The sequence below is a fragment of the Oncorhynchus gorbuscha genome, linkage group LG24 (genome assembly GCF_021184085.1).
Source record: "Oncorhynchus gorbuscha isolate QuinsamMale2020 ecotype Even-year linkage group LG24, OgorEven_v1.0, whole genome shotgun sequence".
Taxonomy (NCBI): Eukaryota; Metazoa; Chordata; class Actinopteri; order Salmoniformes; family Salmonidae; genus Oncorhynchus; species Oncorhynchus gorbuscha.
Genome location: NC_060196.1, coordinates 19,631,804 through 19,650,336, shown reverse-complemented (window position 1 = coordinate 19,650,336; position 18,533 = coordinate 19,631,804). Strand labels below are relative to the sequence as shown.

Below are 18,533 nucleotides of genomic sequence, written 5' to 3'. Positions count from 1 at the left end.
TATAATCGTGCACAATTTGGAACCAACATCACTTGTGAGTGTTACCGTGTCTAAATGGTCCCTAAGGAATGTGTGGATCGTTAGGAAGGATTCCTCACCTGCTCAAAAGACTTCAGCCCCCCTTCTTTCCCCAGCCTCAGAATGTCCTCCAGAATGGCATTTTTCATCTCCTGGAAAGATAGGCACTTCAGACAAGGCAGTGTAGACAATACATCTTAATGGCTGTACTTAAAGTTCACTCAAACTATCTTTCAGTATTTTGTTCTTTAGTCTATCATTAATACAATCCCACCCAAAATGTGCATGTCAGAAGTCACATTTTCTATATGGAGCACTTTCAGTACAAACAAAATCTGTGATGCGTTTGAGATGAGATTGGTTCTGTTCCGATATCCACACTAGCATGCACAAAAATGGTAACCGTGCAAGCCTTCATTCTAAGGCTTTACACGCAAATCGTATTTGTCACATGCGCCAAACACAACAGGTGCAGAGCTTACTGTGAAATGCTTACACAGAAGCTCTTGACCAACAACACAGTTCAATAAATAGAGTTAAGAAAATATTTACTAAATAAACTGAATAATATAAAAACAATAACAAGGCTATATACAGGGGGGTACCTGTACCGCGTCAATGTGCGTACATGTTAGCCAAGGTCATTTGTACATGTCGGCAGGGGTAAAGTGACTATGCATAGATAATAAGAAGAGTAACAGCAGTGTAAAAACAAGAGGGGGGGGGGGCATTTGATTAATTGTTCAGCAGACTTATGGCTTGGGGGTAGAAGCTGTTAAGGAGCCTTTTGGACCTTGACTTGGCGTAGTCGAGACAGCAGTCTAGAAAATATTTTTTTTTGGGGCATTCCTCTGACACTGTCTAGTATATACAGTCGGTCCTGGATGGCAGGAAGCTTGGCCCCAGTGATGTACTGGTGCATACGCACTACCCTCTAAGGGGGTATGGCATCACCATACCACATAGTGATGCAACCGGTCAGAATGCTCTCAATGGTGCAGCTGTAGAATTTTCAGGATCTAGGAACCCATGCCATATTTGTTTCAGTCTCCTGAGGGGGAAAAGGCGTTGTCGTGCCCTCTTCGCGACTGTCTTGTTGTGTTTGGACCATAAGTTACTGTAGAGGCTCTGCAAGATCCAGTGACATTTTGCTGAGGACAACACTTGTTGAAGTGTAAGAGGTATGCTAGCATGGACTGTGGAAATCAGCCACTGAATACACTGTCAGGTAAATCTGCCATACCATTGAAGCTAGCTAACCTTGCTTGCACACATCTCCAAATAAGAACCCTCGATGCCCTTCTTCTTTGCCCATCCTGGTAAGAAGTCTGGATCAGGCACCACAATGCCCACCAGGCATGCCTGTGTCAAACAAGACATTTTAAAACATTTAGCTTTTTAGAATTCCATAAGCATTTACACTAATTTACAAATGTAATCAACATTTACATGCAGTGGCTTATATACAAAAGTCATAAGTGTCACCCAAAAAAAGTTTCAATTAGATGGTGCACACATCCACAACCAACATTATGCATATACATACCCAACCACAAACAAAGTGTTCCAATAGCACCGCAGAAGACTTGGCACACATGATTTGGTTTGTCACAAACCTGCAAGCTATCGCCATGGACAAAGATCTGGGCCACCGGGTCGCTCCGGATGTAGATGTTCTCGACCTTCTCCGGGGCAATGTACTCTCCTTGAGCCAGCTTGAAGATGTGCTTCTTCCTGTCCACGATCTTCAGAATACCATTCTGAAAGTAGAGTAAACAAACTTAATCAGTACTTAGTTAACTACATCAGATTTCGCCCCATTACTACTTTCCCACTCTTAGTCAGTCATAGATTGAGGCATAATGTCTGCTGATCTCTTTTGCCTGGTACTTATTTCATGGGTCCTGGGTCATCAGCTAAGCAGGGTCGGTCCTGGTCGCTCCCTGGATGGGATAACAGATGCTGCTGGCAGTGGTGTTGGAGGGCTAAGGAGATCCCAATGCCCCAGGGCAGTGAAGGGAACATTGCCCTGCGTAGTGTGCCATCTTTTGGATGGGACAATAAACGGGTGTCCTGACCCTCTGTGGTCATTAAAAATCCTATTGCAATTATCATAAGAGTAGGGGTGTTAAGCCCCATTGTCATGGCTAAACTCCCACCCTGGACCCATTTCATCATGGCCACCTAATCATCCCCCTTATTCCAAACTGGCATATTTCACTCCTACCTCTCTACCCGATGTGTGGTGAGTATTCTTGGGCATTATGTGGCGGCAGGTAGCCTTGTGGTTAGAGTGTTGGACTAGTAACCGAAAGGTTGCATGATCGAATCCTCGAGCTGCCAAGGTAAAAAAAAAATCTGTCCTTCTGCCCCTGAACAGGCAGTTTACCCACGGTTCCTAGGCCATCATTGAAAATAAGAATTTGTTCTTAGCTGACTTGCCTAGTTAAATAAAGTTAAAAATAAAATAAACATTTAAATTCTGGCACAAAAATGGTAACCGTGCAAGCCCCACCAGAGGACAATTTCCCATCCCCGCCTTATAGGCTAGCTCAATGTTTCCCAATCTTGGTCCTGGGGCCCCAAAGGGGTGCACATTTTTGTCTTTGCCATAGCACTAACAGTTGATTCAACTAATCAAGTCATCATGCCTAAAGATTGGGTCTCCAGGATCAGAATAGGGAAACCGAGCTAGCGGATTTTTAAAAAAACATTAAAAAGCGTAGCCTAGTGTAGAGTTGACAGTACTTACAGGCAGCCACTTCCCAATGTCTCCGGTGTGGAGCCAGCCATCCTGATCCAAGGCCTCCTTTGTCTTCTCCGGGTCATTCAGGTAGCCCTTGAATACGTTTGGTCCTTTCACACACACCTGCGAAGAAGCAGAATTATATATACATCAAATACAAACATGGGACCAGGATACACACCCACCTCCTCAATTGTGAAGTATCAAAGCAAGCTGGGAACACCCCCACCCCAGTATTCCAGTCGGTCCCAATACACACGGTAAAGAGATCAATGGAAGGGAGACCAAGGACACAGTCATTGGCTCCCATTCAAAACAACGTGGATATTAATCAAATCCGTTCTAGCAGGCCCATAATGTGGTTACTAAAATCTGATTTGGCCATTTTCGCTGCATAATGTTTAGAAGTTGTTCTTTAGGGTTTAGAAAATCCACTACGTGACCAAAAGTATATGGACACACGCTGGTCAAACACCTCATTCCAAAATCATGTGCATTAATATAGAGTTGATACCCCTTTGCTGCTATAAAAGCCTTCACTCTTCTGGGAAGGCTTTCCACTAGATGTTGGAACATTGCTGCGGAGATTGCGTTCATTCAGCCACAAAAGCATTCGTGATGTTGGGCACTGATGAGTGATTAGGCCTGGTTGCAGTCGGCCTTTCAATTCATCCCAAACGTGTTTGATGGGGTTGAGGTCAGGGCTCTGTGCAGGCCAGTTAAGTTCTTCCACACCGATCACGACAAACCATTTGTGTGGACCTCGCTTTCTGCACAGGGGCATTGTCATGCTGAAACAGGAAAAGGCCTTCCCCAAACTGTTGATACAAAGTTGGAAGCACAGCATCGTCTAGAATGTCATTGTATGCTGTAGCATTAAGAATTCCCTTCACTGTAACTAAGGGGCTTAACCCAAACCATAAAAAACAGCCCCATTATTCCTCCTCCACCAAATGCATTGGGGCAGGTAGCGTTCTCCTGGCATCCACCAAACCCAGACACATCCGTCTGACTGCTAGATGGTGAATCGTGATTCATCACTCCAGAGAATGAGTTTCCACTGCTCCAGAGTCTAATAGCAGTGAGCTTTACACTACTCCAGCCGACGCTTGGCATTGAGCACGGTGACCTTAGTCATGTGTGCGGCTGCTCGGCCATAGGGAAACCCATTTCACAAAGCTCCCGACAAACAGTCTCTTGTGCCGATGTTGCTTCCGGAGGCATCTTGGAACTCAGGGGGGTGTTGCAACCAACAGACAATTTTACGCACTACATGCTTCGGCACTCCCGGTACGTGAGCTTGTGTGGTCTACCACTTTGTGGCTGAGCCGTTGCTGCTCCCAGACGTTTCCATTTCACATTTACATTTAAGTCATTTACAATAACAGCACTTACAGTTGACTGGGGCAGCTTTAGCAGAGCAGAAGTTTTACGAACTGACTTGTTGGAAAGGTGGCATCCTATGACGGTGCCATGTTGAATGCCACGGAGCCCTTCAGTAAGGCCATTCTACTGCCAATGTTTGTCTGTGGAGATTGCATGGTTGTGTGCTCGATTTTATACACCCATCAGCAACAGGTGTGACTAAATAGCTGAATCCACTCATTTGATGTCCACATACTTTTGTATATATAGTGTCTGTCTGCTAAATGCTAACTCCGGTTCAGATAAGCTGGTAGCATAGCTAGCCATATAGAGAGCGATGGTGGTATATGAAGTCGTTTTTTAAGTGTAATGCAGTTGATTGGTGACGATGACATGAACATGTATTGAAGTTGACAGGCTAATTTTGATGGGTGTTAATGAGGAGATTCTGATCTATCAACAACACGGGGGCCCCATGTGTGGAATTTCCATGGTGTTTACATTGTTTTAAGTTTGTCAAAACAAACTTAAAACCCTACCACTGGGCTTAGCCCTTATTCTTCAATGTTTGCAGATCAGTATGGTGGAAGCTTTACCACTAGTGCTTATACCTATCCAGACCCTTCAGATATGCTAACATCGACTAGTTAGGGCCAAGGGGGAGGGACAGGGAGCAATTTGAGACGGAGGTGGGACTTCCATTGGTCTAAACACCTCACCTCTCCTTCCCCATTGGCAGCAAAGTAGTTCATCTCAGTCACGTCCACCAGCTTTACATAGTTGCAGGGCAGTGGAGCCCCCACATGACCTGGGCAAAAAGAGATGAGTTGTCACATTCCAGTAACACTTTATTTGGCTGGTCTTTCATAATACCAACATGGTCTCATAAGGTTTCATGAAGGTTCCAGTGAGCCACACAAGACACCGAAGTAAAACTGTTCTTGTTCATTGTAGAATCAGAGTAGAGACATTTGTGTGACTTGTTTGTTGGATTAAACATGTGGTGGTATGCATTGTGCGATGTGGTATGCATTGTGCGATGTGGTAGCAATTGAATGCTTCAGTAACGCTTGAATATGTGCATTACCTGCTGTCCAATCCCCAGGCATGGACATGGTGCACCCGGCTGTGCACTCAGTCTGACCATAGCCTTCGTAAAACTGTCAAGTAGAGGCAGCAGATATTTATTTGAAAGCATTGTAATTAAGTAACTTGTGTTTCTCATGCTAGTGTCATCTATCTTTCTGCACCACAGCAGCCAGAGTGCCGAAAGGTTGCCGAAAGGTGTGAGGTTGATTCCCAAGCATGACTTGATTGTTTTGACTGATAGAAAGATCGTCAATTATGTTCCTTCTAAGGTGAATCCTGTTGAACAAACAGGAAAGTTCAAAAGAGGGACCTGCCTCTAGGGTATGAGACGGGCTAGATTCCAATTCTCTACTTGTAAACTTTCCCTGAAGGATTTAAAAGGTGTGATGAATATGGGGGAAACTCCTTCCAGCCATGCTTGCACCAATCCAAACAATGCTTTTAAAAAGGCATGAGAATTAGGTTAGAGAATTGGAACGCAACCAGGCTCCGCATCCAAATTCCTGAGAATGGTTGCATTTGTGCACTCTTCCCCACGCATTTATAAGCATTGGATTGGTAGAAGCATGGATTAGAGGGAGTTTATCCTTTCTTGCACCTGTCATTTCATTTGTAAATCCATGAAGGGAAGTCTCACCTGGCAGCCAAGAGCGGCCCGAATGAAAGTCAGGACGGTTGGAGACACTGGGGCCGCTCCTGTGATCATCAGCCTCACACGACCCCCAAGACTGTTCTGGAGAACACAAAGGAGGAAAGACGTTATTGACATCCATGGTTGTACCTCACACAATAGAACAGAGATTCTCAAATTTGGGTCGCAAATGTCTGAGTAATTATATATATATATATATTTTTTTTTTTTTGGGTGGGGGGGTTTAAAGAAGAGAAACAAAATGCCAGTTGTAGAAATTATGAATTTACATTTAAATAATTTAATCTCTAAACTATTTTTTCAATAATTTAATATAGAGCTATTAGCAGTGCCATTTTTGGTTGATTTTCTGGTCTCAAACCAGTGAGTTTGTTAACCTTCAACGACAGTGACGACCAGTTTTGAAGCCTACCAGTTATTTTATTGTTGCCTGTATTAAATGTTATTTTGGCATTAATGTGTCAGCATTACTTCCATGCTCACAATGAGGCAAGTAACAGTGAAACATGCAGCCGATGTAAGACTTTTAAACAGGTCAACATTCACAAGGTCGCAGGGCCAGACGGATTACCAGAACGTCTAGTCAGAGCATGCGCTGACCAACTGGCAAGTGCTTTCACTGACATTTTCAACCAGTCCCTGACTGAGTCTGTAATAACATGTTTCAACCAGACCACCATAGTCATTGTGCCAAAGAACACTAAGCTAACCTGCCTAAATGACTACCGACCTGTAGCACTCACATGTCGCATGAAATGCTTTAAAATGCTGGTCATGGCTCACATCAACACCATTATCCCAGAAACCATCCTTAGTTGACAAGATAAAAATCTGTCGTTCTGCCCCTGAACAAGGCAGTTAACCCACTGTTCCCCAGTAGGCTGTCATTGTATATAAGAATTTGTTCAGTGTTAAAAAAAAGAAAAAAGTTTAATACATCTACCAAATATTAATTTCCACAAAGTTTTCTGCTTCAGTGTCTTTAGATATTTTTGTCAGATGTTACTATGGAATACTGAAGTATAATTACAAGCATTTCATAAGTGTCAAAGGCTTTTATTGACAATTACATGAAGTCGATGCAAACAGTCAATAGTTGCAGTTTTGACCCTTTTTCAAGACCTCTGCAATCCACCCTGGCATGCTGTCAATTAACTTCTGGGCCACATCCTGACTGATGGCAGCCAATTCTTGCATAATTGCTTGGAGTTTGTGGGTTTTTGGTTGTCCACCAGCCTCTTGAGGATTGACCACAAGTTCTCAATGGGATTAAGGTCTGGGGAGTTTCCTGGCCATGGACCCAAAATATAGATGTTTTGCTCCCCGAGCCACTTAGTTATCACTTTTGCCTTATGGCAAGGTGCTCCATCATGCTGGAAAAGGCACGGTTCATCACCAAACTGTTCCTGGATGGTTGGGAGAAGTTTCTCTCAGAGGATGTGTTGTTACTATTCTTTATTCATGGGTGTGTTCTTAGGCAAAATTATGAGTGAGCCTACTCCCTTGGCAGAGAAGCAACCCCACACATGAATGGTCCCAGGATGCTTTACAGTTGGTATCACGCAGGACTGATTGTAGTGCTCACCTCGTCTTCTCTGGACAAGCTTTTTTCCAGATGCCCCAAACATTCGGAAAGGGGATTCAGAGAAAATGACTTTATCCCAGTCTTCAGCAGTCCAATCCCTGTACCTTTTGCAGAATATCAATCTTTCCCTGATGTTTTTCCCGGAGAGAAGTGGCTTCTTTGCTGCCCTTCTTGACACCAGGCCATCCTCCAAAAGTCCTTCGCCTTACTGTGCATGCAGATGCACTCACACCTGCCTGCTACCATTCCTGAGCAAGCGCTGTACTGGTGGTGCCTTGATCCCGCAGCTAAAATCGACTTTAGGAGACTGTCCTGGTGCTTGCAGGACTTTCTTGGGCACCCTGAAGCCATCTTCACAACTATTGAATTGCTCTCCTTGAAGTTCTTGGTGATCCGATAAAATGTTTAATTTAGGTGCAATCTTACTGGCAGCAATATCCTTGCCGGTGAAGCCCTTTTTGTGCAAAGCAATGATGACTGCACGTGTTTCCTTGCAGGTAACCATGTTTGACAGAGAAAGAACAGTGATTCCAAGCACCACCCTCCTTTTGAAGCTTCCAGTCTGTTATTCAAACTCAATCATCATGACAGAGTGATCTCCAGCCTTGTCCTAGTCAACTCACACCTGTGTTAACGAGAGAGTCACTGACATGTCAGCTGGTACTGTTGTGGCAGGGCTGAAATTCAGTGGAAATGTTTTGGGGCGATTCAGTTTATTTGCATGGCAAAGAGGGACTTTGCAATTAATTGCAATTCATCTGATCATTCTTCATAACATTCTGGAGTATATGCAAATTGCCATCATACAAACTGAGGCAGCAGACTGAAAATTAATATTTTCATTACCTCAACCTGTGCCCCCGCACACTGACTCCATACCGGTACCCCCTGTATAGCCTCGCTATTGTTATTGTACTGCTGAGCTTTAATTATTTGTTACTTTTATATTAATATTTTTTTATTTAGGTATTTTTCTTAAAACAGCATTGATGGTTAAGGGCTTGTAAGTAAGCATTTCACTGTAAAGTCTACCCGTTGTATTCAGCACATGTGACAAATAACATTTGATATCTGCCAGCAAATAAAAAAAAATATATATAAATAAAATCATTGAGTTAATAAAGCCGCATAGAAACAGTCTCTTTTTTGCTATCTGTGGTGGTGGGGCAGCCAGCAGAAAATACTGAGCATAGGGGTTGGTAATATTCTCTAGTTGCCACGTGATTGACTTAGTGTTCTGTCACTCATAGGGACACTACATCACCGCAAAATCTAAGGTGAGTGCTAGAAAATTCAAGCCCCTTGGGTGCTGCCATAGTTATATTACAAGTGCCCATCCAAGAAGGCAAAAGGTCATTGGCCACAGATAAATTTACATCAAATAACATATCTACCGTAACTATGATTGGACTGATCATCATGAAGGAATCAAGTCGACAATCTACTGACAAATCCTTTTCAATCTTTGTCATATGAAGAGAAATTATCGATAAAGCGAATTGGTGCTCATCGGCCATAAACATTACACAAGAAGTTGAAAATCGCAAATTCAACAATGAGTGGTTTGGAAGGAATCTGCTAAACAGTCACTAGCCTGCTATTCAGGGGAGTTGGTGTGTGGGCCAAGTCTGGGATTAAGAGTCTTTTCCAAGCTTCAAAGGATAAACATTCAACATTGGCCATGCTGTCAATCCAGCACGACTTCTGCTGCATTCAAAACAACTGGAAACTTTGACATTTCAGACTTCAGTGAGTTCAAGAGAACCTTACCACTGCTACTACACCTGACTTTGGGACTGCTGTTGCGACAGCTTTGTGTAGGCCCTAACATTGTGGGCACTTTCACCATTATAGTCCAATTAATGTATTGTTTAGTGCTGTGTTGTGTAGCGGCTTTGCTGCCAAGAATTCAAAAAAATAGGTGGCGAGTCTGCCCCACCAAGATTTATATGCTAAAATCGTCACTGATCAACAATATGGGCAAAAAGTAATTACTAACAATGAAAGTGTTGGGAATGTTGTTCCCATGATATTAAATGTAGAAATGTAATGAAAATACAGCATTTAAAAGACAGAAAAAAATATAAAAACATAACATGTAAAGTGTTGGTCCCATGTTTCATGAGCTGAGAAAAGAACCCAGAAATATTCCATATACACTTTAGGCTTCTCTCTCTCAAGTTGTGTGCGCATCCCGGTTAGTGAGCATTTCCCCTTTGCAAAGTTAATCCATCCACCTGACAGGTGTGGCTATCAAGAAGCTCATTAAAATAGCATGATCATTACACAGGTCCACCTTGTGCTGAGGACAATAAAAAGGCCACTAAAATATGCAGTTGAGGGTGCATGCAATTCGCATGCTGACTGCAGAAATGTTCAATTAATGTTAATTCTCTACCATAAGCTGCATCCAACATTGTTTTAGACTATTCGTCAGCATGTCCAACCAGACTCACAACCGCAGACCACATGTAACACCAGCCCAGGACCGCCACAGACTTCTTCACCCGCGGGTTCGTCTGAGTGGGTGCGTCTATAATAAAGCCCTTTGAGAGAAACTAATTCTGATTGGCTGGGCCTTTGCCTTATCAGGCCAAACCATGGCTGTGCTCTTGCCCAGTCATGTAAAATCCATAGATTAGGGCATTTATTTCAATTGACCGATTTCTTTATCTGGACTGTTAACTCCGTAGAATCAATGACATTTTTGCATCTATATTTTTGTTCAGTATAGTTTTACAGATTGCATTTCAAGCAATTTTTTGCGATGCAAATACTGGGTCGCGACAGACCTGGTTAAATATGGGTCCAGAGGCAAAACAATTTGAGAACCACTGCAATAGACAACCTTAACCTGTTAAGACTCTAGGGGCAGTATTTCATTTTTGGATAAAAAGACATGCCCGTTTTAAGCGCAATATTTTGTCACGAAAAGATGCTCGACTATGCTTGGAATTGATAGTTTTGGAAAGAAGACACTGACGTTTCCAGAACTGTAAAGATTTTCACTGTGAGTGCCATAGAACAGAATCTACAGGCAAAACCAAGATGTTTGAGTGACCAGGAAATCAACAGGATTTCTGGAGGCACGTTTTCCATGATCTCCTTATATGGCTTTGAATGCGACAGGAATGAACGGACACTTCCTATCGTTTCCCCCAGGTGTCTGCAGCATTGTGACGTATTTGTAGGCATATCATTGGAAGATTGACCATAAGAGCCTACAATTACCAAGTGTCCCGCACGGTGTCTGCGTGGAAATTGGTGCGCAAAAGTCAGGTAACAGTATTTTTCCATCCGAATCAGAGAAGAATGCACGCTTCCAGGGAAGGGATTTCAATGAAGAGATATGACAAAACACCTTGAGGATTGATTCAAACAACGTTTTCCATGTTTCAGTCGATATTATGGAGTTAATTCGGAAAAAAGTTTGACATTTAGGTGACTGAATTTTCGGTTAGTTTCGGTAGCCAAATGCATAGTAACAAAACGGAACGTTGTGTCCTACACAAGCATCTTTCAGGAAAAACTGGACATCTGCTATGTAACTGAGAGTCTCCTCATTGAAACATCTGAAGGTAAATTATTTTATTTGATCCCTTTGCTGGTTTTTGTGAATGTTGCGTGCTAAATGCTAAGCTAGCTATCACCACTCTTACACAAATTATTGATTTTCTCTGGTTCTAAAGCATATTTTGAAAATCTGAGACGACAGGATTGTTAAGAAAAGGATAAGCTTGAGGATAGGCATATTTATTTCATTTAATTTGCAATTTTCAGAAATCGCTAATTTTGCGTTATGGTAATGAGCTTGAGGTTGTAGTCACGATCCCGGATCCGGGATGGGGCGGACTGTAAGATAAAAGTATTTTTCGATATTGGGGTCTGTGGGGGTATTCAATCAGGGACGATGTTGGAAACATGTTATCCTCTGGATTCTACTCAGTGCATTTTTCCCCCCAATCAAACTCCTTTGGGATCGGTGTGCCTTCCACGGGACGGTTGAGCTAACATAGGCTAATGCCATTAGCATGAAGTTATAAGTAACAAGAACATTTCTCAGGACAGACATATCTGGACATAGACATATCTGATCTTGGCAGACAGATTCAATTCTTGTTATCCAACTGCAATGTCCAATTTATAGTAGCTAGAATATCATTGAGAATTTGAGTGCATAATTTTGAACATGAAAAGTTATTAAGAAACAAATTAGGCACATTTGGGCAGTCTTGATACAAAATTTTGAACAGAAATGCAATGGTTCATTGGATAAGGCTAAAACTTGACATACACTGATGCCATCTAGTGGCCAAAATCTAAATTGCACCTGGGCTGGAATAACATGGCCTTTCAAAGATGACACACACACACATACATTTCCTTTTTTTCTTTGTATAATATTTTACCAGATCTAATGTGTTATATTCTCCTACATTCCCTTCACATTTCCATAAACTTCAAAGTGTTTCCTTTCAAATGGTACCAAAACATGCATATCCTTGCTTCAGGGCCTGAGCTACAGGCAGTTAGATTTGGGTATGTCATCTCAGGCGAATGTTTTTTTTTTAAAGGGAGCTAATCCTTTTAAGTGTTGCATTATAATGCTTCATACAAATTTGCCATGATGAAAAATACTCATGTGTGGCACTTTCTTACCACCAATTATTTTTACCATTAACCCTCATCTTTACAATACCCACAATCCTAAAAAACATTTTTATTTAACATATTTTTACCTTTACCTTGCTCGGGGGATTCGATCTAGCAACCTTTTGGCTCATGGCCCAACACTAACCACTAGGCTACCTGCCGTTCCTAACCTTAACCCTCACCCAGAACCAAAACCTGGCTCATATAAGTTGCAACATTAAAGTCAACATTGTCCTTTCTAGCACAACCATCAGGTTCCTATCCATGGGTACCTGGACTTTTTGGAAGATGAGCTTGTCCCACAAGCTGTCCTTCCTGACTATGCCATTCATCATCTCCGCATGCTTCCTCCTGGAGGCGAAAACCAGCAGCCATCTTTTCAGTGGCGTGTTGGCCTGTCCGAAGATCTTTGAAGGAGAGAGGAAAATACATCGTATTTATTTATCTTGCAAAGGATATTGGTCTTATGCCCAGCTCCCAACCTTGTGCCTTCATCAAGGGCAAAACTGGAGTGGATGGATAGCGACAACCTGGAAAGCAGTAGACCATTGGATGACAGTTCAGTTTGCTCTTTTATAGCCCAGCCCAGGATTTGAACCAGTGCCTGTCCAGCTACTGGTCCACCCGTCTGATCTCTGAGCTACCTACCACCCCTTCTCCAAAGAAAAGAGAGTATTCAACAATATATCAAACCCCAAAGCAATCTAGGCCACTAAGGTATTTGAAACATTTGTGGTCAAATTCAGTTCAACCCACCTTTGCAATGTTTATGAAGCGTCTTGCTTTTCATACCATTGCCCACACTTACCCATGCTATAAGTAAGGTTTCAATACACATGTACAACTATTCCAAGACATTTTTCTATTCATCTTTTATGCATGTCCCATTAAAATAAATCCAGCTACTGGTACTAAATGATACGGTCATATTATTGTTGAAAACTTCCTTCAGGGTCTACAGTATATCTGACCTTGTCAAACATGCGGTTCAGCAGGCGGGGGACGACAGGGAAGACTGTTGGCTGCAGGGTCTTCAGGTCGTCCATCAGGAGCCGAATGTCCCCCTGGAAGTAGCCAATACGTGCACCGTGCACCAGGATCACTCCCTGGAGAAGGGTGGAGGTGTGAGAAGGAGGCAGATGAAAAAGGAAGTGTCCGTTAACTGTCAAGTACACGTGTCAAATATGTTCCAATAAATTTTAGGTGATCTAGCTTTGAGTTTGATCTTGTGTTAATGGGCAAACTAAATCAAGCTAAGCTCAATTATTTGACATCAAGTGTATTTAAAAAAGGGGGCAATCCACAATTGCTACAACCATTTTTTGGCCTTTTAAAATAAATATAATTATCTACACACACACACACACACTTCAAGAATCCGTGTGTAACTTAAGCCTGATGAGCTTCGTCCAACTGTCATACCCCATCAGAATCCAAAATAAGCTTATTTTACTCCAATGTTGATAAACAAAGAAAATGTAAACAAAACACTACATAGCCACAAAACAAGGTTAAAACTCCAATTCTGATATCATGGATGGTCAATCCTTGCAGTCTCAGTTTTAACAAGGGTAAAAAGAAACGAGGGGTTCCTGCTTCTCGTCATTCTATCAGTTTCAGTACGTACCTCCACTACCCTCTCAAACATGTGTGCTAGAGGTAGGTAGGACATGTGAATGTCGTGGAGGTTCAGCATGCAGTGCACCTGCGGAAGACACACACCCCACCCGCGTCAGGCATTGCATTACCTCAAAAACCCTCTCAAACATGTGGGCCAATGGCAGGAAGGAGATGAGCACATCCTTAGTGCTGGGCTTGAGTATGCCCTGAGTGGACAGAGCGGAAAAAAAGATATGGAAGGGAAAAAAGGAAAAAAAAGGGAACGGATAGGAGAGGACAGACAGGAAAGTCAGGCAACATGAAGATTGAGGAACAAGAGTGAGAGAAAAAAATAACTGACTGGATTTTGAAGGGCATTTAGCAGGGGGGTGGGTAAGGAAGTGCAAAGGCTTGGTAATAGCAGCTTTCCACACATTGTGGAATACAACAGTACATGTTAACGTGACACTAAGCATAATAAAGTGCCCATTTTGTTTCACTTGCCCATCTAAGCAGAGGAAAATGTTAAGATAAAAATAGCTGGGTTTGTTATTGCAAATAAGAACTTGTTTTCTATTGTTACCAGTTTGAATACATTCTACTTACTGTTATAAGAAAACACTTAGTTTCACGATACCTATTTTTCTTTTGATATTCACAATGCTTACACTTCCTTTGATAAGCCATTCAAGGAACAAATTAATCAAAAGGGTGGTTAGTTTACCTCTGTTATCTTGATGAATGCAGCACAATTGGCAATAACATTGCCATGTGTAAGCATTCCACCCTTTGGGTTTCCTGGGAGTAAAAGAAAACCATTTATTAAATCTTGAAGGTTAGATGCTTCACGTTTTCAGTACACAATATCACTAATAATTTTTTTTTTTAAAAGAGTCAGTAATTCATGTGTCTCCATTCATGGAAACGGATTAGTACAGTTTATCAACTGGATCATTCTTGTCACGAGGGTCCAAGTGTAACACACATCCTCCTGATCATGCATGTGCACAGTATGTCAGTGAGTGTTTCTTCACACTTGACTATCATACTATTTGTATTGCATTATACTATTTGTATTGCATTATACATGTCAGTGTCCTGGCCTATTGTTCTACTGTGTTGCTTTTGAAATAAGACTGTTCATACTTTAAAAAAATGTCTACTCTCTCTACTTTGAATCCCTTACTATGAAAAGCCTGACCTTAAGAGTCTTGAAACGTTTGAACCCTCTATAGCCATTAAGGTTATTCTCCGACCGTGCTGGTCCCCTATGAACTTCTTGACAAAACAAAATCGGGACTTAAATGGTACTCTTAAATCTCTACCCGGTACAGCGAGAAGAGGACTGGTCACCCCTCTGTTTCTTCCTGTTCCAATTAGTTTTTCCTGGCCACAGTGTTTCTACCTCTGCATTGCTTATTCTATGGGGTTTTAGGATGTCTATCTCAAATCAATTCATATTTTATTTGTCACATGCGCCAAATACAACAGGTGTAGGTAGACCTTACCGTGAAATGCTTACTTACAAGTCCTTAACCAACAATGCAGTTCAAGAAATAGAATTAAGAAAATGTTTACTAAAATCAAATAAAAAGTAATGAGGCTATATACAGGGGTACCGGTAACGAGTCAATGGGCAGGGGTACAGGTTAGTTGAGGTAATTTGCAGTAGTGTAGTATTTTTACTTCGCTATTTATATTTGGGACAACTTTTACTTCACTATATTCCTAAACAATAAGGTACTTTTTACTTCTTACATTTGCCCTGACATTTTGAATGCTTAGCAGGACAAATGGTTCAATTCACAATCTTATAATTTATTTGTAAATTATGTCTAAGCGTTGGAGTGTGCCCCTGGCTATCTGTAAATTTTAAAAAATGTAAACAACGACATGGTTCTGTCTGGTTTGCGTAATATAAGGAATTTGAAATTATTAACACTTGACTCTGATGTATATTTGATCAATTACATGTATTTTTGCTACTTAAGGATATTGAAAACCAAATACTTCTAGACTTTTACTCAAGTAGGATTGGGTAATTTGTACATTTAGGTAGGGGTAAAGTGACTATGCATTGATAATAAACAGCAAGTAGCAGCAGTGTAAAACAAAGGGGAGGGGGGGGGCAATGCAAATAGTCCGGGTGGCAATTTAATTAATTTCCTCAGCAGTCTTATGCCTTGGGGGTAGAAGCTGTAAAACAATTTGTGACAACTACCGATGTAAAAAAAATAAAAAGCTTTATAAAATACATTTGATTGTTTTAATGTGGGATATGCAAATTCTGAAATACGGAGTAATGACATGAAGGCAGAATTCATGCGCACACACCTGTGGTTCCACTAGTGAAGCAGATGAGTGCCAGGTCCTCTGGTGTTGGGGGCTATAGCAGATCACAAAGTGATTTAAGAGCGAACTAGTAGCACGTTATTTTAACAGTACAGACATACCAGATATTCACAAACAAATAACATAGTAAAGACAGTAATAACCTACTACTTATATTTGTTTCTTTGGGATTCATTAAATCGCCACTGAATGAACCGCAATATGGATTTTAACAGTCCTACTCACCAATGGCTGGTGGTGGTGGGCCTTGCCAACAGCCTGAGGGTGACAATGGAACAGTAAAGAAAATATGACAATTCAGTTACATTTTTTCCCGCATTGAAACATCAGCTCTAACATAAGAAAACATATCTGGGATAAGCATAACCAAACAAAACTAGAGAAAATATCAACATGAGGATCCTGCTCGAACAAGCTGGTTCTCTCAATGAGCCTTTGGATAAGAGCCTTGGCTAAACGGGAATACTGTAAACATAGAAGTACATTACATTTTAGAGCTTACCTCCACATCCTTCAGGCTAAGGATCTCGATGCTGCTCTGCTGCCCGCGGGCCATCAGCTCCTCGTCAAAGGACTCCATGAGCACGATGGTCTTCAATGTGTGCTCCTTGCCACTCACGCAGTCCAGGATGAGCCGCGCTTTCTCCGCCGAGTCGCAGATCACAGTAGAGACGGCGGCTGAAAACATGGGATGGCACTGGGTTATTTATTGTCAACTTATTTTTTTATGTTCCGTGACGGTCGAGGTTTAGTCCTGTCTTTTGTCCTGAGAAATTAATTTAGTTACACATTAATTGAGCGTTCTTGTATAATGCCTACAGCAGTGACATAACCATGACTTGTCATCTAATGACATGTAATCTGCATAAACTCTTTTACGTTTTCAGTGCTATTGTGAGATTTCAGTGTATCATAATGCTTCATAAGTTTATATGACAATCTAAAGTAATGTTTGAAATAATAACTTCTATATCATAAACAAATATTTGAGGGCCGCCATGTATGCTGGTTGATACTAGTTCATTCTACAGCTGGTGAGGAAGCCAAGAGACATTTGCCAGTGTGGAATGTAGCTACTGTAGCCCCTTCGCACATCTAGATCTGTAATATAGAATATTGTGTGTGTGGTACCCATGAGTAAAATTGACAGACTAAGGGGCTTTTCCTGTTCTAGTTATTCTGTTTCTAAGGAAAAGTCTAGGGGTCGATTTTGGATATCAGCCCGCACTTTTGTGACCTTGTTCCAAATGGGGTTTGTGGTTGCCTTGTGACATACCTTGGTTGATGATGTATTCAATGGCCTCAAGGCCTAGCGTGTCATACAGTGGTACACACACCAGGGAGTATGTGTAACAGGCCAGCTCTGAAATGGTCCACTGTAGGAGAGGACATGGATAACATCAGTACATGGGTAAAACTTTATCAAGGTTTGACGCAGAGGTCCGAAATCGTTCTTGCTAAAAGCATATACTAAAATCAGCAAAAAAAGAAACTTCCTCACTGTCAACTGCATTTATTTCCAGCAAACTTAACATGTCTAAGTATTTGTATGAACATAAGATTCAACAAACGAACTACACAGACAGTATCTGATGGGCCACCAGTCACATAAGTACTGCAGTGCATCTCCTCCTCATGGACTGCACCAGATTTGCCAGTTCTTGCTGTGAGATGTTACCTCACTCTTCCACCAAGGCACCTGGAAGTTGCCTTCCCTGTAACGCACAGTGTTGATTGCCTGCAATGACAACAAGCGCAGTCCGATGATACTGTGACACACCTCCACAGACCATGACGGACCCTCCACCTCTATCCCACTCCAGAGTACAGGTCTCTGTGCAAAACTCATTCTATGACGATAAACACGACTAGTCAGTGAAGAGCACTTTTTGCCAGTCCGGTCTGGTCCAGCGACGGTGGGTTTGTGCCCATAGGCGACGTTGTTGCTGGCGATGTCTAGTGAGGACCGGCCTTAAAACAGGCCTATATGTAAAAGGAGATGTGCGCACAAATAAAAGGAAGAGTGTGCAAGAAAGAGGGAGAGAAAGAATTGTTGCTGCTCATTCCTCTTACCTCTGGCCTGTTCTGGGAAAAGATGCCGATATGCTTGTCTCCAGTCTGGGAGTGCCCCCTGTGGAGGAGAGCCGAGCCAATGCACTCGGCTTTGTCTGCAACCTTCACAAAACAAATAGCAAAAGACGCTCTTACTTTTCCCCATTTTGAACAATCATATGACACATACCGGTTTGAGGGAATTCATTATGAATTACAAAGATAAAAAAGTAAAACATCTATATAAAGATGGGCACTATGCAAATCTCATTTGTTAATGGCGTATATATCCTATTCAGTTAATTGTTTTTTTAAAAACTGACTGAAGAACGAACTAATTAACCAAATTAGCTATAACATGTCTAAAGTCCGTTGCTCAAAGAGAAGCCAACTGGAACTACCTTTTCCATCTGAAGAAAAAT

General features: G+C 41.8%; 1 protein-coding gene across 2 annotated transcripts in view; it reads right to left on the bottom strand.

Moving 5' to 3' along the window:
* acsl1a (acyl-CoA synthetase long chain family member 1a) overlaps positions 1-18,533 on the bottom strand; it is a 57,666-nt gene that overhangs the window by 2,118 nt on the left and 37,015 nt on the right. The window contains exons 5-20 of one of the 2 annotated variants that reach the window (XM_046327654.1): positions 18,133-18,234; positions 17,336-17,435; positions 16,562-16,737; positions 16,285-16,317; positions 16,042-16,093; positions 14,432-14,505; positions 13,857-13,934; positions 13,080-13,214; positions 12,381-12,515; positions 5,856-5,951; positions 5,217-5,289; positions 4,849-4,937; positions 2,771-2,887; positions 1,635-1,778; positions 1,279-1,380; positions 99-170 (exon numbers count right to left, since the gene is read on the bottom strand). In XM_046327654.1, the coding sequence (XP_046183610.1) occupies positions 99-170; positions 1,279-1,380; positions 1,635-1,778; positions 2,771-2,887; positions 4,849-4,937; positions 5,217-5,289; positions 5,856-5,951; positions 12,381-12,515; positions 13,080-13,214; positions 13,857-13,934; positions 14,432-14,505; positions 16,042-16,093; positions 16,285-16,317; positions 16,562-16,737; positions 17,336-17,435; positions 18,133-18,234 (1,578 nt within the window). Of the gene's footprint in view, positions 1-98; positions 171-1,278; positions 1,381-1,634; positions 1,779-2,770; positions 2,888-4,848; positions 4,938-5,216; positions 5,290-5,855; positions 5,952-12,380; positions 12,516-13,079; positions 13,215-13,735; positions 13,814-13,856; positions 13,935-14,431; positions 14,506-16,041; positions 16,094-16,284; positions 16,318-16,561; positions 16,738-17,335; positions 17,436-18,132; positions 18,235-18,533 lie in introns of both variants that reach the window. The other variant, XM_046327655.1, reaches the window with a different exon arrangement.